This window comes from Pocillopora damicornis, chromosome 8 (genome assembly GCF_964200805.1).
Source record: "Pocillopora damicornis chromosome 8, jaPocDami1.2, whole genome shotgun sequence".
Classification (NCBI taxonomy): domain Eukaryota; kingdom Metazoa; phylum Cnidaria; class Anthozoa; order Scleractinia; family Pocilloporidae; genus Pocillopora; species Pocillopora damicornis.
Genome location: NC_142677.1, coordinates 2656583 through 2678885, shown reverse-complemented (window position 1 = coordinate 2678885; position 22303 = coordinate 2656583). Strand labels below are relative to the sequence as shown.

At 39.1% G+C, this 22303-nt stretch overlaps 1 protein-coding gene across 5 annotated transcripts in view; it reads left to right on the top strand.

The window, feature by feature from the left end:
- Window positions 1–22303, top strand: part of LOC113680499 (uncharacterized) — a 35172-nt gene that overhangs the window by 10444 nt on the left and 2425 nt on the right. For 3 of the 5 annotated variants that reach the window (XM_089180015.1, XM_089180014.1, XM_089180013.1), the window contains 26 exons: window positions 844–930; window positions 1557–1646; window positions 2099–2155; window positions 2772–2906; window positions 3332–3410; window positions 4293–4444; window positions 4750–4884; window positions 5422–5519; window positions 5787–5973; window positions 6888–6992; window positions 7398–7486; window positions 7594–7730; window positions 7854–8029; window positions 8223–8523; window positions 9380–9664; window positions 10228–10512; window positions 11135–11278; window positions 11872–11929; window positions 12340–12484; window positions 12582–12672; window positions 13091–13150; window positions 13268–13325; window positions 13543–13687; window positions 13968–14058; window positions 14285–14455; window positions 15531–15631. In XM_089180015.1, coding sequence (XP_089036141.1) covers window positions 844–930; window positions 1557–1646; window positions 2099–2155; window positions 2772–2906; window positions 3332–3410; window positions 4293–4444; window positions 4750–4884; window positions 5422–5519; window positions 5787–5973; window positions 6888–6992; window positions 7398–7486; window positions 7594–7730; window positions 7854–8029; window positions 8223–8523; window positions 9380–9664; window positions 10228–10512; window positions 11135–11278; window positions 11872–11929; window positions 12340–12484; window positions 12582–12672; window positions 13091–13150; window positions 13268–13325; window positions 13543–13687; window positions 13968–14058; window positions 14285–14455; window positions 15531–15617 — 3448 coding nt within the window. In that variant the 3' untranslated portion in view covers window positions 15618–15631. Of the gene's footprint in view, window positions 1–843; window positions 931–1556; window positions 1647–2098; window positions 2156–2771; window positions 2907–3331; window positions 3411–4292; window positions 4445–4749; window positions 4885–5421; window positions 5520–5786; window positions 5974–6887; window positions 6993–7397; window positions 7487–7593; window positions 7731–7853; window positions 8030–8222; window positions 8524–9379; window positions 9665–10227; window positions 10513–11134; window positions 11279–11871; window positions 11930–12339; window positions 12485–12581; window positions 12673–13090; window positions 13151–13267; window positions 13326–13542; window positions 13688–13967; window positions 14059–14284; window positions 14456–15530; window positions 15632–16080; window positions 16121–16736; window positions 16882–17757; window positions 17849–18326; window positions 18510–19191; window positions 19252–19529; window positions 19588–20153; window positions 20299–20493; window positions 20585–21141; window positions 21325–21701; window positions 21762–22096; window positions 22141–22303 lie in introns of those variants that run through there. The other 2 variants (XM_027197529.2, XM_089180016.1) reach the window with 1 other exon arrangement.

The following is a 22303-nucleotide window of genomic DNA, read 5'->3' as shown; positions in this document are numbered from 1 at the left end:
CATCTATGCTTCCATGCTTCTTCTGTCCCCCGATAGATCGTAAGTAAGAACTAATCAGAATGCATGTATAAATCAGCTTATCATATGAATTAAAAATTTCCAGATGGATTTCAACGATTTAGCGTCCTGTCCAACTGCACAGTACTTTTGGCAATTTTGTTTTGCGTACATTATTTTAATGTATGCGTTTTGAAATTTATGAGTAAGAAAGTTAAGAACAAAGAAATCTAGACCACCAAAATGCCTTCAGTTTTTAACTGTGTTTCCTAAAAGTGCCTAATTTATCAAAATTGGCGAATTATGATCAGAGATTCTTAGTTTATGAGCATGTTTGATATGCAACAGGTGTTATCAACGAATTTAGCAATATAATGATAATCGTATTTGTTGGGGCTGTGAAAAAATTCATAACACGTAATTAACACACGAGGCACGGTTCCTTTTGAACAAGAACAAAGATCAGATTTGTGTTCTATACTACTTCAAGCATTCTGAATTGAAAAAGACGAAAAAGAAGTCTTAAATTTAACATTCGCATGTTCAATACGATGATCCAAAATGTTTCGAGTGAACGCGCTTGTGGCTTGCTGAACCTTCTGGCGAAATTCACTACTTTGTAATTTGAACAATAATTTGTTTAATTCTGGTCATTACTCAAGCAAATCAATATTTACACCGGGAAATGGAATTAGCTGAAGAAGATTTACTTCGTATTAACTGGGAAATTCAAACTACATTTTCGTCGTTTTCGGGATCTCGTTCAAGCACATTTTCAAATGCTCACAGTTCTCACAAGTTCAAACACATCAGGATTAACTTTCAAGGACTGTTTTTTCTGACCAGAATCGGTTTACTGACAAGGAGCTGGCACAGCTGGAGATTGTACGCTTCACAGAGAGTGGTTAAAACAAGATTGAAAGAAGTTGCCAGGTAAACTAAAAGAAAACGAAAGCGTAGTTTTTAAAGGATGGCCTAACAAAGATTTGAGAACTATCAATTTTCAAAGTAGACTTAAAACTTATATCAGTGGTAAAAAAGCGCAGATTAAAGGAATAGAAAGAGACGGTAAATATTTTTTACCAGAGAAGATCAAAGAAAAGAAAAGGTCTGAGCGAATCTGATACGATTAAAATCTAAAACCTTCCGGGGCATTTCTATTTCGGGGTCAGATGCCTTACTAGACGACAAACAGTGACTCCTTTTCGGCGAGGGCCGTCGCGCAAATAAAAAATAAGGAAAGTTACATCCGCGAAAAAAAGTTATCGCACTGCGCGGAACTCTGGGAGTAATGCGCTTAACTCACAGGGTTCCGCGCGGCGCGCCAGTGTCAATTTGTTTTCTTCGTTGACCTATTTTTAAATCGCGCGACGGACTTTGCCAAAAAGAAGGGATTTATTATACGGTTACGCCTTAATAGTCACAGAAACCTCGTTTACACCCTAACGTCAGAGTGTAAGTTCTCCTTGCTGTTCTCTTATCGTACACTGAACAATTGTTATTTTATGTGCGATACTTTATAATGTAACGAACTTGGTTCTTGTCTGTTCACTTCTCAGAGTACACTATGAAGAACATTTACAGGTCAGATTATTTACCCTTTGGAAGGAAAACACGGACAAAGCAGTTGTCGCAGATAGTTTGAAATCGTAAGTTGCGTGTAGAATCATTTTACTCTTGCAGTTATGAGATTAGAACGCTCTTCCTCTGAGCTCAAAGTAAAAACAATCAAACTGCCAAAAGCGCGGGAGAACGCGGGCGACTAAGTTGCGATTGGTTTTAGTTTTGTATCTGATTAGTTGAGAGAGTAACGCGAGTTTTCTGGACTAATCACATAGCGAAGTAAACAAAACAAAGGTTATCCCGGATTTTTTTTGACACTCATTTAAAAAAATTGATATGTGTGCAGGGAATTTTGTGGTGGAACAGAATAACGGTAAAGATAGAAGGTGTTTGAAAATGTTTTTCGTCTTCGTTTTTCCCAAATTGATTGAGAAGTACATTTCAATTTTTTGTAGGTTTTTTTATTACTTTTTTTTGACTGATTACTTCATCCGTAGCATTTGTGTAAATTAAATTATATTCCTTTTCATTTTTCTAGGAAACGCGTACTAGTAAAAGCTTTCTATTGCTGGAAGAACTGGACTCAATATGCCAAGTAAGTTAAACAAACTCCACAAAAATGCTTAACCGAAAAAACCGGCAATGTCTTCGTATCAGTATGCCTCAACGATTAGAGCGATTGAAGAAAAGGTGCAAAGCCAACTTTATGGACAATATTTTAGCGCTTCTCGCACGTGTTCGGCAAAACCATAGCTTAAACAATTACAGTAGCCAATTAGAACAAAAATGAGCATTACAAGGAGCCAATTACATGTAGAATTCGCTGGAAGAATAAACAACTCAATAACTAAGCGCGGGAAAACGAGAGTGGCCACGACGCGATTGGTTGTAGCTCTGCTTTTGAATGGATGATCGAGAGGCCAACGTCAGTTTTCTTGACCAATCAAAGGGTGTAAAAAAGCAAAACCAATGAAATCCTCTCGACGCTTGATTACAAATTGTGTCAACATTTGTCAACAATCGAAAAAATGGAAGTTTGAAAAACATATTAGGCGCCTGTAGTTTTCACTCCAGAAATTGCACGATCTGCTTGTAGTAATTCTCTAAAAACCATGCAAAGTTGCAACTGTACACAATGCCCAGAAAAAATTCATTAACTAAAAAAACTGCTGGTTTGGTAATGATTTTTTTATTATTCTGTGTCCTTACAGGATTATTCGGCTGAGGTTCCAGAGCATGTGCAAGGAATATCATCGTCACAAGTTGGTCAAGCTATCTTTTCATCACTGGAAAATCCGGCTTATGAACCGGCAAGCGGATAGGCGTTACAAAAACGGACTTCAGATGTAAGCCGAGACTAGAGAACGATGGGCTTTTTGTTTGTGCTCAGCCTATGATTGCGTGGCATAAAACCAAATGGAAAGTTATCGCAGCAGCCAATCAGAATAACAGAAAATACCACAAGTAGCCAATGAGAATTCAGCGTAATAACAAACAAACTGCTTCAAGCGCGGGAAAACACGAGTGATTGGTTTTAGTTGTCAATTTGTCAATTTGATTGGTTGAGAGGGTAGCGTTTTTTTTTTCTCTTTTTTTTTTTTTTTGACCAGTATTATAGCAAAATACAGTAAAACCAGTGCAGTGCAGAATTACCTACGACGTCTAGTTGAAAGTTTCACTGTTGATTTTAAGCTTTCAGAGGCGGAGAAGGCTGATTTTAAGAACGATGGTGCAGTCTAATACCATCAAATATTTGTTTCTTCATCTTCAGGAAGATATTCAAGTTGTGGTTTTTGCGGTACAGGAGGAAGGTTATTCATCGACATCTGTGTAAGGCCTTGGCCAAAAAGGTATGAAGAGAGGTGATTTGGTAAAACGTGTTGTATTAAGGATTCGTTTTGCAGTTTTGTGTTCTCTTTGGTGTCATATACAGGGTTAAGATCTAGAACTAGCCTGATGAATTTAACGCAATACCGCTTAATAACTCTGGTGTAAAATAAATACCAATTTTAAAGAAAATGGCAATTTGGGACGAAGGAAAATCTCCCAATTGGAACAGAAATTGAAAACAACCTAACCGCCTAAAGCGTAAGAAAACGCGGGTGATCCACATGTAGTCGCGGTTGGTTTTAGTCATGAATCTGATTGGTTGGGACGAAGGGAAATAACACAGGGAACCAATTGGAACACAAAATGAAAAAAACCAAACTGCCTGGAGTGTGAAAAAACGCGGGCGATTAACATGTACTCGCGGTTGGTTTTGGTTTAGTTTAGGAGGTTGCCGTGCGCGAGTTTTTTTTTAAGACAGAGCAGAGTGACGAAAAGCCAATGCCATTTCGCATTGTGCTCAACACGCTTTTAAAAATTTCTCTGAAGAAAACCAGTTTTAGTTGAGGTTTAGAACAAACTTGCCGGCACGAGTCATTCTATTGAAATTTTTTCCTATTTGGACATTTGGTGGTGTTTATAAATGGCTATGAACTGAGAGCTCCAGTTTTTGTACATCTGCACGAACTACCATCTCTTTCAAATTGGCGAAGGCTGAAATGTTTTTCTCTATTCATTATTCTGCACAGATGTTTTTACCATCTCACGACGAGTCTAAGCTATTTTCGAAGACCACGTGTTCGCTAGTGACAAAATGAAGTGAATGACAGAGAAAGATAGTCTTCTCTTCAAGATAAAATTATTGTGGCTACACAACAAATGAAACTTTGTGGTTGTTATTTTAGGGGAAAAAGCGCAGGTTCTTCAACAGATGGTCAAATTTTACTAAACAGCAAAGGGAGAGAAGAAGAGCCTTTGTTGGTTCCTTAGAACGGATGCTTGTTAGCAGCATGTTAAATAACTGGAAACAACTCGTGAAAGAGAACAAAGCTCTCAGGTGAGTAGGTAGATCCTGGGTGACTCTTGAGTTGTTGTTACATGTAGTGAAACTGTTTTCAAACTGTTGGCGTGCAAGAACCTGGGTCGAGAGGCCTGATCGCTTTTCTTTGGCAAAACTCTTTACTTGCAAAATCTCAGTGCATGATCCACTGGTAGCGTTGAGTTACAGCTGCAATTTAGAATCATTTGCAAATTCTGAAAACTGATTTCTTTTGAGTTGTGCGATAGAATAAGAGTTTGCAAAGGACTCATTGCGGCTTAGAATTTTCAAGGCTTTGACACGTGTTTTGTCTTTACATGCAGGAGCAAAGAAATTCAGTTGATCCAGAAGAAGAATCACAGCGCTTCGCGAAAAATGATGGATCGCTGGTTGTTTGCCATGAAGGTGGCTAACTTCAGAAAGAAAGCGAGACTTAATTGGTCCAGGCGGTGTACAAAGTAAGTGGCAACTACCTGGTAGTTCTTCACAAATTAAAGGTTTGAGGACATAAAATGTTTCAGAGAGAAGGAAAATGTTGAGAATTAATGAAAACTGACAGTATGCAGGCTTCAGAGCTCTAAGCGCAGGAAAACACGGAAAAACTCTTGACCAAGACGCGCATGGTTTAATTTTTGTTCCTGGTTGGTTAAGAATGTATGTAGAATTTGCAAACAAATCACAGAGACTGCGGGAAAGTAATCTGCACCATTTCGTTGCAGTTCATGGACTTCAGGTAGGGTTTGTCTGAAGTTGGGCAAAAACTGACCCGGGAGTGGTGAAGTTTCTCAAGTTGCCTCAAGTAGATCTGATGTTTCATGAAGTTCTTTTTTAGTTCATTGAAAATAAGAAAAACGCGTGGAAATATTGTCCACTTTAAAATGGGACTTCCCTTTCGTGATTTATAAAGATCTCTTTGGCTCTGTAGTGCTGGTTTAACTGCATCCACAAAATATCAACGAAGTCTCAACAAAATGTCTTTAATTTATTTGCTACAGGAAAGCATGTGAAGCTTGGAAACTTCTTTTAAAGAAGAAGTACTTGGAGCAAAGACTGATGGTGAATCGCGATATCTGGCAACTATTGATGATGAAAAGTAAGTTTAGGAAAGCGTTCTCAAACAAAGACAGAATATTGAAAGGACGTGCGAGGGAGGAGGTAAGAGAGAGGGGCCTGGTACAGAAGGGGCTTAGCAGAGAGGGTGGTTTTTTAGAGCGGGGGCTTTTTCGAGAGGGGGCTTATAAGAGAGGAGACCAATTAGAGAGTGACCCACTAGAGTTTTGTTGTGTTTTATGTTTGTCGTCTTTGTCTCTCTGTTTTTTGTTTTTCTTCGGGTACCTGATTTTAACTATCCCGTCTTTAGGAATTTTTAGGACCTGGAAACTACAGAAGAGAAAAGTTGATGCAGAGAATGAAAAGGTCTTCAGAGCAAGAGCTATCTTGACAAAGAACTTCAAAGCTCGTGTCCTTCAGGCGTGGAGAGTTGTTAATCAGGAACAACAAATCATTTCACCCATGGTAGCTCGGAGAGAGAGGAAAGAAATGGCCAGGTACAGCACTGGGAATGGTTTTGGGAAAGCCAAGTAAAGATCAGAGCGGGGGGTGTGGGGTGGGAAGCGGGATTTGAGTCTTCCCCCCACCCAATGCCTTGTGGGAAAGCAGTGTGGATAGTTGAAACCCTATTGATGCTAATTTTAACTTTGGAATTGAAAATATCAATCTCCCAAATTGTGGAAATTATTTCCAAAGAATGAATAATACCGCATGGCTATAAGTATTTGCTATGAATTTCCCGCCCAGACTTTGCTTTTTGTAAATGTGCTTTAACAGCTTTTGATCAAGAATTCCACCTACCGTAGTGGCTACATCTAATTTTTTGTTTATTGTTTGAGTATTTTTATTGTGTCCTTAGTTCCCATCATTTTATGTTTTTATCTCTCAGTTTTGATGTTTGGAAGTCGATCAATCGTTTTTACATATTGGAAACATGACCTACCATAAAATCTGAATTTGGTTGATTTATGCCAAAAGCATTTGTAACATTTCTTCAGTAACTTCTACCCTGGAATATTATTTTGCGTGGAAGTTACTGGAAGAATATTACATCTACTTTTGGCTTCAGCGTTTGAACCCACTATCACTTCACAGTTCAACAATCCTCTTGGTATATTTTAACACGTTGAATTTCTTTTCGGGTTCGTTGCCTCGCTCCGTTTACAAGTCAAATGAATAGCATAGTATCCTTTAAACCTCAAGATTGACCAGCATCTGATTTCTCCTCACAGTAATACTGCTGAATCATTCACTACGGTCATGAGAATAAAGGAAATGATCGCCAACTTAAAAACACTTTGATGGTTAAACAAATTCTCCTTGTCAGTACCAAAGAAAATGTATTGAAAGAGTAGGGTGAATATGGATTCTGATGTTAGGTTGTGAACGGTTTAGTTAAATATGATTTCAGGGTTTTTGATGCTTGGAGACTTCACGTACATCGCCTGAAAAATATTGTTGATCAGAAGACAAGAGCGACAGAAAAGATACTTGACAAATACTTCCTGTTTTGGAGGTAATGGTTTATATCCAATTATTTTATTTCTGTCTCATGAACCAACATTAGCTTTCCTTCTCGTATAAGCTAATATTGTCTCTGACTGTCGCAGAAAAAGCAATTCATATAGCATCTTGAAGCCATTCACTCTAAGACTTATTCGCTCCTCTAAAAACCAGTTCCCTTTTTAATTATGCACATGAAAAAAATTACGCGCTTCTTATCAGCCGAAAACGAGTGCGCTCTCATGTAACACGACTGATATTTAGATCTAGGGAGTGGTAGAGGTTAAGAATCGAATCGGAAACAGAATAATCCACCAACAGCAGTTGTGGGAGTTTTTAGCTATGGTTAACTTTTTGTTCTGTTTCAGTTGTTTCTTTAAATTTTTGTATGAATTTTCTTCTTCTCGTTTTGCCACAGAGATCGGGCTTATCTTCGTGTTAAAGAAACAGAAGTAAACGAGACGCTGCTTCGGAATAAAATGTCAAGAGCTTTTGCTGCTTGGAGAGGTGAGGTCGACCGACGAGTCACGCAAAAAGCCTGTAGATTTTACTGAAGGATTTTATCCGTTATTTGCGTCACTTACATGTGTACCCTTTAAATTGTGAATTTACAGGTTACATAAAAGATCAGCGATACGCCAAGCTGAAAATACGCGCGCGACGATTTGAACTAATGGAGAAGTTCTACTCTTTATGGAAAGAAAAAGTTCAACATAGAGCTGAGGAGAAGGTCGAGGAGATTGGAAAGGAGGTAAGGTTTCTTTCCTAGCCTGCGAAGCTTTTAAGATTTAATAAAAATGTTGTCGTGAGACTCTAAGTATAAAATTATCAAGAAAATGGAGGAAGCTTCAATTTCGTTCTGTGTGAATTACAGGCTCGAGGTTTGTTACTGGTCAAATGGTCCTTTAGATTTTGGAGAGCATCCGCTGACCGTCAGATAGCGTATCGCTTGAGGCAAGAAGAAATTGCGGATGATCTATACAGGAACACAGTTACGAGGAAAGCATGGGCTGTTTGGCTGAGACGTTACCGTGTGGAGGAATGGGCAAGGTGAGAAAAATGTTATGAGGGGAAGTGTGATTACGAAATGTTGGGTGAATCCAATTTTAGTCCATAAGTTAAAACCTGAATCTGTCGAATGAGCATTTTAATCCTCCGTTGGCAAGGTCTTTTGTAAGAAATTTTATTTTGGCTTAAAAGTTACAAAGGATTAACTTGGCCATTTTTGCTACTCCCTAAACAGAGATCACGCTCTTACAAAGAAGGACGCCTTTCTGCGGAGTATGTTTCAAGCATGGCACCGCATTACTAAAGAGATCCTACAAGTGGAGATGCAAAAGTTTGCTACCTCAGTGTCTGGCTTGGATTCTTCCTTTGGATCGTTCTCCCCTTCTTTTCGCCAGCCGTTAGGTTCAACCTTAGGCTCGACTCTTGGCTCCACTGTGTCTGACGCTCTTACTTCCTCAGGGTATGGCGCCTCCATTCGGAGGGGATCTGGTACCGTGTTTACATTTGGGTTAGCTCTCAAGGAGAGGGACGATGATGTAAGTATAACAACATCTGTGCACCCACCCCTCTCTTAACCCAATAATAGTCAACGGATAACAAGTTAATGTTGGTTAGGGGAGGGGTGGTTGTGCAGTTGTTCAGATACTGACACTGATGCAAATTGCTCATATTTGAGTGACCACTCAGTTAGATTTCGTCGTTTGAAGTTAGGATCACTGTTAAACAGCATAGTTTTCAATTCCTCATGGAATAGCGGTTCTTAAGCTTTCACTTGAATGGTTAACACAAAGATTTTGTTTACAGAATGGAAAGTTAAAATTTGTTTGCACAGCATGATAAACAATACTACACGAGAGACGAGCACAGTAGCCTTCAGCAAAACGGTCACAATCAAGGGTTTGCTCCACAGTCTGATACGTTAGAATGGCTTTTTTATACCAGATAAGATAACTGCTCGGGGTCAGATTTCCGCGCAGTCCAATACTTCACTACGCGTACAGTTCTTGGATGACGAAAACAATGGAATAACAATAGGCTGCCTTTAGTACTAAGGCTTCGTCCTAGAATAATATGGGTTTATACAAAAATCTTTCCCTGTTCGGTGGCTTCATTTGAGTGGTTGTACAGTCCTTTTTTTTTTTGCAGCATAACAGAGAGTACCATTTAAAAGCACTGCTCAGAAGCTCTTGATTATATGATCACACACTAGGGTTTTTTCATCCACAGACTGAAAAGCTAGAACCTAGTGCTGCACAATTAAAAGAATAGAAGAAGTTCCACATGAAATTACTGCTTAGTAGCGTTTATTTGAAGTGAATTCACGGAGGTTTCGTGTGGGCCTGAAAACTTAAAACGGCATGGGGTCAATGATATTTTTTAAATTATTTTCAGACGGCCTCACTGCCAGGAAGAATCGATGGCATAGACCAGCTTTTGAGGCCAGAGAGTCCCATTGTTCGACCCATTTCCCCTATATCTATCCTGAGAGATTCTCGCCCCATGTCCCCCTTGGCGTTCAATTCAAGTCACACCAGTCCCGTCCCCTCCCCCTCTCCTTCCCCCAGTCCTGAGCATCCCCTCCCATCAACTCCACCCATTAGACTGGAGGACTTTTCTCCTGTGAAGTCTGAGGACGATACAGGCATTCACTCTGGAAGCAGCGAGACGGATCATGAGGTAAGTGGCGTTCAGGTGTGGGGTGGGGTGGGGAGGGACATTGTAAGCATGTTTAGAAGGGAGACGTGTTGTTCATATTTCTGTATTGGTCACATTTTATCGCCTAGTGGTATGACCGGTCTCGTATACAAGTTGGAAATTTTTTTTCACTTATCTACATCATTTGAAGATACTAATTAGATATCGGGAACAATAATTGTGAGGTTTGGTCACAAGCTAAAGTTTGCATGTGATGTATCATGTGTGATTTGTGTGATGTGTGATAAGTTTTGTGTGATGTGTTTTCTGTGTTGTATGATGTGTTATGCGTTTCGTACAATGTGTCATGTACAGGTGACTCCTCAATCTTGCTCCTCTACCTTATTTAGTCTAGGAATCAGTCTCCTCTTAAATGCATTATGTAAAGCTAAAATGGGTTCGAATTCAAACCTACACCCAGCCTTCTTGACCTAAGAGTAATTACGACGTGTGGTCAAACATTGTTCTCTCTTTATCAATGGCAAAGAAAGTGAATAAAACCCCCTTGATCGTTGAAAAATTGATCGTGATATTTCTTTCCTTAGGACTATGACGGTATGAGCACTGTTTCATGTACGTCCTTCACCGGGCGTAGCACACAAAGTGAACCACGTGATCGTGAGGTGATGGCCACAGAGACTATACTGCACTGGAGGAACCTGCCTCTGAGTCTGACTTTTAGAACGTGGCTAAAATTTACCCGCCAAAGGAAACTACAAAAGGAGCTTTTAAATTACATTACAAACAACAAGACGACAGAACTGATGTCGAAAACTTTGGGAAAATGGAGAAGAGAGCTGTATACGAAAGTCACTGCAAGGCAACACTGGGTAGGTTGTTTTTGTTGTTGTTTGTATGTTTTTATTACAAGAGAAAAAATTGCCTTTTATACAAGGTTATATAATTTCGTTGCAAACACCAGATTTTGTATGAGTGAAATTCTCTAAGGACGCCATAAAATAAAGATATTTACAAAATTCCCTCTTCCAAGTGAGAGACGAGGTCACGAGTGGTTATTGCATTTAGCTTGAGGCAAACGCTTCACGTTGAAGCCTTGGCTGGGTCGTAAGTCAAATGTAATCCGGGTCGAATATGGTCATCCGAGATTACTTTAGTTTGTTTCTCTTCGCTCTGTGATTGCTTCTGAAAACTCGCGTCACTCTCTTAACCAATCAGATGCAAAGTTAACACCGATCACGACTTGGTCGCCCGCGTTTTCCCGCGCTTTATTGGCTCTTAAAGTCTTTCTCTGTTCCTCTGATTGGCTGTTGCGATAACTTTGGTTTTGGATTTACGACACTCAGTCGAGAAGTGTTCTTAAACGTTTTTAAGTGCTGTGGTCGCCCTTGAAGAAGGTGCATGCGTTCAACTCGCCGCAGCATTTTGCCAAAATCCCCAATCCATTCGATCAATTTAGCCGCAGGAATGAAGTCCATCTTTCTCTTGCTACAGCTTGACACAAGCCGTCTCAAATACCTGAGGATCTGGAACGAGTACGCTGTCACAAAGAGGATCCAAGAGGAAAGGAAGATGCTGGCTGATGATCACTGCAGGCTCTCAAGGCTCAAGGGTGGCTTTCAGAAGTGGAAGAAAAAGGTGCGTCACGATAAGTTGTTCAGATTAATGGAATTTCCTAATTTTTCCAATCCCTGTTAATCTTGGCCATCCTAAGCCCTTTACCCCCCAGAATCCAGTGATAAATTCTTTCTTCTGACTGTCATATATTTCCTTGTAAATTAGACAAGAGAATTTGGTCTCATTTTAAGGTAACTCCCTTAAACCGATGAGCTTGTCTGTTCTCATGATCTGTTTTCGATATAACACACTGGAATTGCATGGAGATGTTGCATCTTGATTTCTTCTTGAAGGGTTAACCATCTTCGTTCCATGTTCATTCGTGCCCCGTTGTTATTTGTCCGTTGTAGCAAAGAATTAGCCAAGAAATTATCTTAATGAAAGGCGATTTGCTATGACGTTTAAAAGACCTTGCTCTTCTGTGTTGTTGTTTATTATCATTATCATTATCATCATCATCATCGTCATCATCATAATCGTCATCATCATCGTCGTCATCATCATCGTCATCATCATCATCATCATTATCATTATCATTATCATTATCATTATCATTATAATCATCATTATCATCATCACCATCATCATCATCATCATTATTTTATTTATTTTAGTGCTCCGCTAAGAAGAAGCTACAAGAGCTAATCGGACAGTGGCAGAAGAAGGCTATTGGTAAGTGCTGAGCAGAGTTCCAGGTTTTGCAGATCGTTAACCTCCTTACACACTTAACATCAGTTTGCATATTCTCTAAAGTGTTTTCTATATATTTCTTAAGGTGATGATAAAAAGAATATCCTGTTGATTTACCATTCTGTTCTGAGCTTTGCCAAAAAAGTTATATGCGTTTAAAACACTGTGACTTACTAGTTTCTGTGGTTGTTTGTAACTCGTGTGAGACAGCTTGGTCCTGACAGCCTGAAAGCACATCACCAAGTTCCCTTATGCTCAGCTGTTTGACCACTGTGTTGCTACATATTGCTTGCATCAGCAATGTCGAACAAAGAGATGAAGATGTTGAAACCTTTGTTTAGGGCGTGGGACAAATATCTTATAAAGTCTTTCCCTTTCTTCTTCATCTATAGTGACCGAGAAAGACAAAGGCTTCACTCAGGTCATTCAGAAGAAGCAGAACGACAGATTTGTGCGGCAGACTTTCACTTATTGGGTGCAGATGACAAGAAAGAGTCAAGATGCCATACGACTATACACAGACAGACTTCTACCAAAGTAAGCTGAACCTTTCTATTACGGGAAAAGTTTATAGAAGCTAGTACTTTCTGAAAGTGGTGGCATGAGTGTTAACTGTCTCTTTTTTTTCTTACAGGTGTTTTAAGGCTTGGCATGTCCTTGCCTCTACTCGTGTTTCTAATAGGAAGAAAGTGGTACTGTTTGGAGAAAGAAGGCTCTTGACCATGGTAAAAAGAGTGCTTCAGTGTGATGTGTAATTTGTGATGTGCGATGTGCTGTTTTATGCGTGATCCATGATTTGTAATGGGTATGCTGTGAAATGTTTGACATGTCATAAATGTGATGTGTGATGCGTTGTATGTGATGTGTAATCTGTTGAGTGATTTGTGATGCAGGATTTGTTAATCGTTTTGCTGTTAAATGTATGATGTCTTATTTGCGATGCTTCAAGCGTTAAATGTGATGTGTGATACGTTGCATTATGTGTTAATACTATTGGTAGATGTTTGATTTGACACTTGAGTTCGAATTTGAGGAAACCACGTCCATCCACTGCGTTAAGGCAAGAGATAAGTTCAGTCGTAGGAATCACAATTATTCAGCCTGTTCTTCACGCCATCTGTAACCACCAGTTCTCTCTTGCAGGCATTCAGGGAGTGGCAGGCCCGATTCCAGGCCATCAGTCTTGTTGACGAGTTTATCGAGGTCAGTGCAACAACGTATTTCTTGGTTTTAATGATTTGAATAAATAGCGGAATGCTTATGCAAGAAAGACAGAAACATGACAAATGTTGACGTAATCTTAATGTTTTGTATTCGCAGATTAAGGAAGCTGATCGGCTGTTAGAAATTCTTCGAGTATGGCACAACTGGGCGAATGGTAGGTACCCTCTTTGGGTCTCGAAGTGCTTTAAAAACCTTTTCGATTGTCGATCGGATACTGACGGGCTATAGAATCGAACTTATAAACTCTACAGTTTAAACAGCTCGTGAGTCTGTTGCAGAATCTGAAGAGATTTAAAACTGTGTTACTAATTCGTTACTCTGATAAACACACGTAGGGCAGTTTAATTTCTTTTCTTTTTGCTGCTTGTTAGGTATGAACACGCGGAGGAAACAATCTCGTCTTTTTCGTCGCTCTGTGGAATTGAAAATCACAAGAGAGATTTTTATCAACTGGTTGACAGGCGCTCAACAGCTTCAGATAGCCAAGAGGACGCACGAATTACATATATTGAAATTGTAGGCAAAAATTACTGTATTTTCTTGATAAAACGCTTGGCGTTTGTCAAATGTTTAGAATTTCTGATACTGCGTGTATTCAAGGGCTTACTTTAGTGAAATATCATGTTTCTTAAAGCACTGTCGTCAATTACAGTAAAGCATTTGTTAATATTAAGTTAAACGTAGATGTGTTTTTTTATTAAGCCGTTTTAGTCAGAAGGTAATTCTAAACTTATCCTAAACAGCTGTAGGGTAATTTCCTCAAGTTAGTACTGATGGTTTGCGGTTGTATTTACAGTGTGTTTGTCGGATGGAGGGATGTGGCTCTGGAAAGGACAAGAAACAAACGAGCAATGCAAGAGTTCAAGAAAAACGTTGGCGCAAACTTGGTAAATGACGCTATTCCTAGAAAAGATCAGTTTGCTTTGTGTCACAAGATTACGCTCACTTTGAATGAGTGACGGCTAGATATGACTGATTGATTGATCAATCTATTGATCGAATCAGTGACATTTTGACTGACTAATTGACTGACTCGCCAACTGATTGATCAGTCGATAGGCTGAGTAACTCTTTCAATTCTGACATTTTGTGTTATTTCCCATGGTTTCTCAGCTTGCTCGAAGCTTCCGTTTCTGGCAACAACTTCTGGCCCACTCAGAGTTATCGCGGGCGCACAATCAACAGCGTGATCACAATGCACTTCGGGAATGTTTCGAGGATTGGAGGAATTACACGCTGGAGATCCGAGCAGACAAGTTCTACATCATGGCGTTGCAAAAACAGGTATGAACGGTAGCTTGAAAAGCGATATAGATGTCCACCGGCCTTTCAAAAACCCACATCGTTTGAAGTATACGAGGGCACGATGGAGTACAGACAATAAGGGAAGAATGTTTTATACCACGTGGTACTAATGAACCAATCAACTTGGATGCCAATCCGGCCATATGTACCACGTGGTACAAAATACTCTTGTCTGACTGTGTCTAAAATCTTTTATGTTTTGAAAGTTATAATTTTTCAGCTCCAGGATTTGCGTAATTTTGACGTTTTCACAAGTTTTTTTTTTAAACCAAATTAATTTACTTCAAAAAGTGAATATTCCGCGAGTTTTAATCAGCGAGAAACACTCAGTAATAATGATTTGAAAGCGAAAAGTCAAACATGAAATTTATCTAGTGCACCGTAATTAATTAGTGAGAGTGACTTTTGCTAGTTTTAATAAGAATTATTTCACGCGTCCAGAAAATTTAATTAATCCTCCTAAATTTGTTTACTCTCGTTCGTCCAAGCTGAATACAAACTGCTTCTCTCTGTTACACTTTGGCAGTAAATTTCGCTCTCTTTTTCTTTCTGTCGCAGCTATCGTTTATTAAGCTTCAAATCGACGGATTTTTTTTGTTACCCGTGGCTAGACTGTCGATAAATGATTTATTTGGAGTAGCTTAAGTTAGTGTTATAATTAATTTTGACGCAACACAATTTGATTTAATCATCGTCATTAGCTGCCTGTATATTTAGCTGCCTGCTGGGTTAGAATTGCGATTCACTCCTTAGAGTGCTTGGTAGGTGGTTAAATAATTCTTTTAAGGCTTCTCGTTTATGTTTAAAACACAACTTTCCCATGGCATGTTTTGCCCAAAATTTCTCCATGTTTAAATCTTCGTTTTAACGTTATTTTTCGGTATCGTCGGGAACGAAAAGTCAAGTTGTTCTGAGTTGCTTCCTTACATTGAGAAGCTTAAAATTATTCCCTCGCGTTACGCCGTTTGTGGCGCATGTTTTACATTACTTTTTTCTCAGAATTTCGATTTCAACTCTCGGGTTGATGAACTTTTGTATGCACATTATCCCTCAGATGTTCCTGTGTTGGTACGACGAATACACATCCCGAAAAACCGTGAGTTACGTTCTTTGTATTTTTCATGGCTCTGAAACTAATTAAAAATGGACAGTAAAATGAGTGTTAAGTTGTATATGCTGAGAAACCAACGGCGGTCAGATCAGTGAAGCTACATAACAGCGGCAAGACGAAAAAGAGCATTGAATCGCGATGGACGTAAATGATTTAACTGATAATAATTCTGCTTAAATTTTGAACAAAATATGGCACAGAAATTTCGTAGTGTGGAAGAAATAAACATAAATTAATAAAAGGGGTAAGTTTCTAATTAAATAATTGCTGCCTTGGTAGGGATATTCAACAACTTGGTTTCATCAACAGAGTTATAATGTAAATTGCCCACCGTAAAGAGTTTCTAAAGCTGATATTTGGAGCGTTAGCCTTTCGTCAGAGTGATTGTAATGTGTTGCAATTGAAGTTTTTACAAGTGCCAAACAAGAACTTTCTCATTCTTTTCAAATATAAACACTTTTATTAGGCTGTAATTTTATTTTTTCTTTTATAGACACGCCGTCTTATCCACAGTTGGAAAAGTATTACAGAAGGTATGGGGAAATGTTTGTATTATATGTATTCAATGATGGCCACCGCTCGACAATTTGGACGCGAACAAGAAAAATATAATTGGGTTACTGGTAAACTTTCCACCCAAAGACTAATGTTTGTCTCCCGTAGTAGCCAGGCTCTGTTAGAGCACAGCCCTGCTAAAAGTACACCATATTTGGATAAATTTAACTCCAGGTAGTTTTTTGTTAAGAACAATAAATGTGAGAATCATTCGGTATGTTAGGTTTATCGTCTCTTTGTCAAAGAATAAGCTATGCTTTTTCAAGCTGAACCACTTTATAAGCTGTTTACGAAAATGACACATTCTACAAAAGGTATAGCCACCATACACACACAAAACTCATCACACATCACACATCACACAAAACGTATCACACATCACACAAAACTTATCACACATCACACAAATCACACATGATACATGACATGTAAACTTCACTTTACGCTTTTTTAAGCTTATCCACTTTAGAAGCTGTTTTCGAAAATGATTCTTAACGTGCCTGCCAGCGAAAGTCGTCAACAAATCTGCATTTTAAAACATATAGGTTACGTGTGGGCAAAGCTTTAGTCGCTTTCTTTTTTCTTTCCTTACAGAAGCTAAAGTATTGAACAACAGGGCCATGCACATCGCCGAAGGGTCGGAGAAGAAGTTGTTACGACGTATGTTTGATAACTGGATGCAGGAAGCTCATAAAGTACAAAAAGCAAAGAGTCATGCGAGTGGAAAGGTGATCAGAAGGTACTGATGGGAATTTAGTGGAAGACGCGGTAGCTTAATGCTTAGCATCGCGTGAGGAATAGTGGTTGTCATTCAATTTTCAAAGTGAAACTGATTCTGTTGCAGGAAAGATCCATCTTCCATTTCCCGCTCTTGGATGTTTGGAGTTTTTAAAAAATTGCTTTTGAAATCGGCCTTCATATTAGAAATGTCCGTTTCTTTGACATTTTCAAAGGATGGGGAATATTCCTTATTCCTTTCTCAAACTTGCTCTTTTTAAGCTTTAATTAAATGTAAACCCTTCTTCTTCAAAAACCCGTCCTTGGGTGTCTCAGTGATTGCTTCTGGCAATCGGGCGAGCGAGTTTTATTCACGCTGCTGCTCCAGTTTCGGCCCGTTCTTCTCTTATAGTGGGCTTTCCAAGGCGTGATCGCATCCAAATTTCCCGCTTCAGTGCCCACGAATAACCAATGATGTTTAGGCATTCTGCGCGATGGTGCGTTGGACCCCAGGTTGAGAGGTTCGAGTTCATAACCTAACCGGGTCACTGTGTTGTGTTCGCGAGCAAAAAACAAAACTTTCATAGTGCCTCTCTTCACTCAGGTGTATAAATGGGTACCGGGAAATTGTCAGGGAAGTGGGATGATGTCTTGGGGAGGGGGGGGGGGGGGGAAGGAGGGGGGTAACCTTGCAATGTAATTCTCCTTGTCTTTTCATCCTAAGGGAACCGGAATAAGCTCCGGTTGGATGGGCCAGTTGGTTCGAGAAGAGGCTCCGCCTTAGCTTACTGATGGGAATTTGGAATTTAGAGAGCTTGAAAAAGTTTTCTTTACATGTGTTGAGCAGATGGGGTTGAATGTATTTTTGCTAAAGAATATGATTCTTTTTCTTTAATAGAACTTTGCTCGGATTGCATCAGTATGTGCAATCACGAGTCGAGAAACGCAAAATCTTACAGGAAATACTGCAAAACAAGGAAGAAGAACTGGTAAGTGTAACACCGTGCTGAGATAACCGCGAATGCATTCGATACTTGCTCGTCGATCTTAGGAGCTGCTTCGGAGGTAACGAGCACCTTCCGAAGTTTCTCCGTCGTCAGTTATATGCGGACTCGGAAATACCGCCTGGAATGTTTCACTTGCATGAAAAAAGGTTGCTATTTCATCGTGATTAAACTTTATTTTTTACAACCAAAAACTGTTATTCAATTATCGTTTTTCATATATTATTCTGTTGTATTAGTTCCTTAGGGTTGTTAGGACTCAGTGATTAACACTTTATTATCGAACGATTAATCAATGAAGGTTAAATTGCTATGAAAACAAAGCATTTTATTGAATTTTGACTGCGAGAAGATAAATTTATGTGTACCATAAGAAAGTACGACAGTTTTCGCGACCGCAAGTTTAAATGTAAAGACTTTTCTTTTATTAATTTATTTTCGTCATTTTATTTTTCGCTTCTAGGTATCTAAGTCCTTCAAGACTTGGAGAGAAAGATTCCAACGCAATATGAGAAACCTGGAGATCTTGGAGGAGCATCTTCAGAGAAAAGAGTCAGAGTTACTTCACTATTGTCTTGTAAAGTGGGTGAAATTCATGCTGCGGTGTAAAGCGGAAAAATCTTACGAGAAAAAAATCGTACACAAGGTCAGTTTACAAAGTTGAAATTTGGCTCAGTTCATCCACAATAATGCGACACTAATTTCAAAGGCGTAGAAAACTACACAAAATAGCGAAAAGCTTAAGTTTTGAACAAAATGAACTTATTTTGAAATTAGTTATAAGTGTTAACGGTTGCTTAATGACTGAGTGAATGAATTTACGTAAAGTACGTCGAAGCAGTTTATTGACGCAGTTGGAAATTTTTCCCAAGATCTGATTGTTTGTTCTCCCCTAAAACTGCTACACATTTTCTTCTAAATTAGTTATAATAATTTGGTGTTAGATCAAAATAACAACCTCTGTCTGATAAGTTTGAGTACTCCCATTACCTGTTAGCTGTTTAATGTATGAATTTTTTTGGGGAGAAGTTACATATTCATTATTTTCGGAAGTTCGAGAGTTAAATCCTCGACATCTGCCGGTTTACAGCTGGTCGTGTAATTTCACTCTTGACCTTCAGCTTAGAAAATGAAAATAGTGATTTGGAAAAATTCAGGAATTAATATTGAATTTTGTAAGATGTTTATGGCCTTAGCCGTACATCGCTCAAACACAGAACTGTAAACTGAGGTTTAAAACATTAAATACCAAATGTTGTTATTTTTTTAATAATATTTTTAAATAGCAGTGTTTTTAATCACAGTTATGCCTTTCTTTTTTCCGTCAGTGTTTCACAAGATGGTGGCTTGCGTTATACACCAAGAAGGGCTCTGAAAAACTTCAAGAGGTAAATGTCTCAAATGTGTAAGGAAAGCAGAAGAAAAAGATTGGAGTGGGAAAGTTTTTTTGTCGTCTCTCTTTTTCTTTGGGAGCTTTGCTGGATGTGAAATTACATATCTGAAAGTTGTGGTTGAAGGGTGAGAGATTATGTGGAAAATATGGCTCACTGTCCAGAGAGAGATCGTTCGACCTGTGCTTTGTCGCTGATACCAAAGCACATTTGCAATGGGAGTTTTTCTCGGTCTCAATGTTGCTGATATGTCTTTTTGACCTTACAACTTGCAGAAAATGCTTATCAGAAAAACCCGAGAAGCTGGTCGACACTGGAAACAATGGACGATTAGTGAGTACACGGTGTTTATTGGTCATCCTAAAGCAATTTTGTGTTAAGTGTCGCACGTTTTCCGTGATTTCATCGTTCTTATTTCACTACTGTGATTGGTCAAGAAAATGCGCGCCTTCTCTCTCAACCAATCAATTGAGTGTCGCAAGTAATCCAAGTTTGCTTTTGTTTTGCTTTACTTCGCTCTGTGATTGGTCCATAAAACTGGCGCCACCATTTCATCCAATCAAATGGAAAACTGAAATTAATCCCAACATGGTCACTTGCGTTTTCCCGCGCTTTAAGCAGGTTGCCTGTTTTTACTTTGAGTTTATCATTGGGTAATCATGATGTTAGTAGTCGTTGGGACTATACTGGTTTTCATTTATCGACACTCAATTAAAACTGTTTTAAAAACAATAGTGACTTGATTGCTCACGTATTTCTGTCCTTCGGGCAGTTTGCTAGTTTTATCATGAATTTTGGCTGTTTTAAATTTTTTTTTTACTTTGGTTTTCGTTTTGCGACATTCAGTTGAAAATTACTTTTTTTAGCCGCTGTACTGATTGCGAGTTTTCCGTTTACAGAGGTGAAGAAACAAGCGGAGATGGCGAACGATCTTCAGACAAAACACGGCCGACGGTTGGTACATTTATACTTTGTGCAATGGACGGAAAAAACGCGGCAGATGCAACAAGCAAAGGATTTGAACAACCGCACAGTATTAAAGAGGTTTGTGGCGACTGAAACTTACGTTGTTCTGTTACTTCACTCACGCACCTAAATTAGAACTTGGTTCATAAACAAAACAGACAATTTTCAGTCCGAGGCGATAGAATAACGAACGAACTTCAAGTGTTAGCGATGCGTAAGGTATCATGTTGTACAACACGCTTTAATTAAACAGATTGTGTGTTTGATTTGCAGATCACTGGCAGAATGGCACCAATTTTCAAGAAAGAAAATTGATGAACGGAAGAAAATTAATTCTTTTCGAGACCAGACAATGAATAAAAAGGTGTGTTACGACGATTTCCAAGCGCCTCTTTCTTTCTGAAAAAAATAAAACTTTGCGTTGACGCCGCAAGAGTTCTCAAAAAAATCCTGAAACTGATTATGGGTAGTAAACAATTTCCTCGCCAATAATAGTTATTTCAGTTTCAACCGAGATGTTGCCTAATTTTGTCCTATTGTGGAAGAACAGCAAATAGGATTGGAAGAAAAACGTTCTTGGGATAAGTGCGACAGTAACCTTTGTGGGCACTTGAACTGAAGCCTTGTATTCACCGAGGCGAAGAAATTTGAAAACGAAACTTCATTCCTACAAGTAGACCAACCGTTGACACTCATCCGCATAAATTGTTTACAAGCTTGGTTTTGGAAAACGCTCTACTTCATTTATTAATTTGGAAACGTTGACTCCGTCTTTTATTGTGGATGGGAAGCTTTTCGTAAACGCTAGGACTTTTTTTTTCGCTTTAAGTGTGAAAACGCTATTTTTAAATTCCTCCGTAAAAGGCATAGCCTTTTGCAACACAATTATATTATTTTTCTTTATTATTTAACTTTTTCCAGGTTTCTCGCATGTTCTATGATTGGCACGAGGCGCTTAAAGTCGCCCGCAAGCATAAGGAGCTGATAGACGGACAGATGGTTCAACACAACAGACGAGTGAAACAGGGTTTTATGCGAGAATGGAAAAAATTTACTCTGAAGAGCCGCGCAGAGAAACATTGTAACAAGACTGTCACTTCTAAGGTACGGATTGTTACAGTCTATACAGCAACTTTCAGCTGTCAATGTCGAATTGCAGTGCATGGTTTTGCTTTACTTCGCCCTGTGATTGGTCCAGAAAACTCGTGACACCCTCTCAACTAATCAGATGCAAAACTAAAAACAATCACGACTTGGCAGTTTGCTTGTTTTCACTCTGAGTTCTCATTGGCTCCTTGTGAGATTTTCTTTCGCTCTGATTGCTGTTGTGATAACTTTGGTACAGGCTCTTCGACATTCAGTCGAGATGCACTGTTAATTGTGATGTCCCGTTATATTACCTCACCTGACCTACTGATAGAATCGTCTTTTGTTCCAATTGCATTGACCACAGTTCTTTTTCTGTATTTTATTTGGTACAGTTTTTTGCCGACTGGAAGGCAAAGACAGAACTGAAGCAGGCAGAAAAAGAAAAAGCTGAGGTAATTCTACACTAAAACCCTACTTTTTCGGCAGCATTGTTTTTGCCCTCTGATTGTTCAATCTACCCGTCGGGTGATAGTGGTGAAAAAATAAATATTTTACTAATCTTGTTTTCTCAGTCGGTTTTTTAAGTTACGGATGTTCGTTTTCCCCATTTATCAGTCACAACGTACATTTCGCACCCCGCACTTGGTTAGTTAAGTACGTTTAGAGTGAAAATATGAGGCGTTTACAACATCAGCTTTTCACGTGGTTTTCGATTAGAGTTACTTTAAACAGCGTCACATTTGGTTCCAAATCGGCTTCCAAATCATGTGAATTTATTTCGTTGCAGCAACAAGAGGAAATCGCTGACGAACATTACCAGAAAAGGTTGAGGTAATAACTATAATCAAACGAAAGAACAGGTCAGCTCTCCTTAGCGGGAGAGGTCCAAGGTCCATCTTTCTTGTCCAAGAGGGAGTCTGCGATAGTTGGGTTTATTCCATAAGGTCAGGTGTACAGACTTGAGCCCTGGCCGCGGCTATCGTTTAGTGTTCTT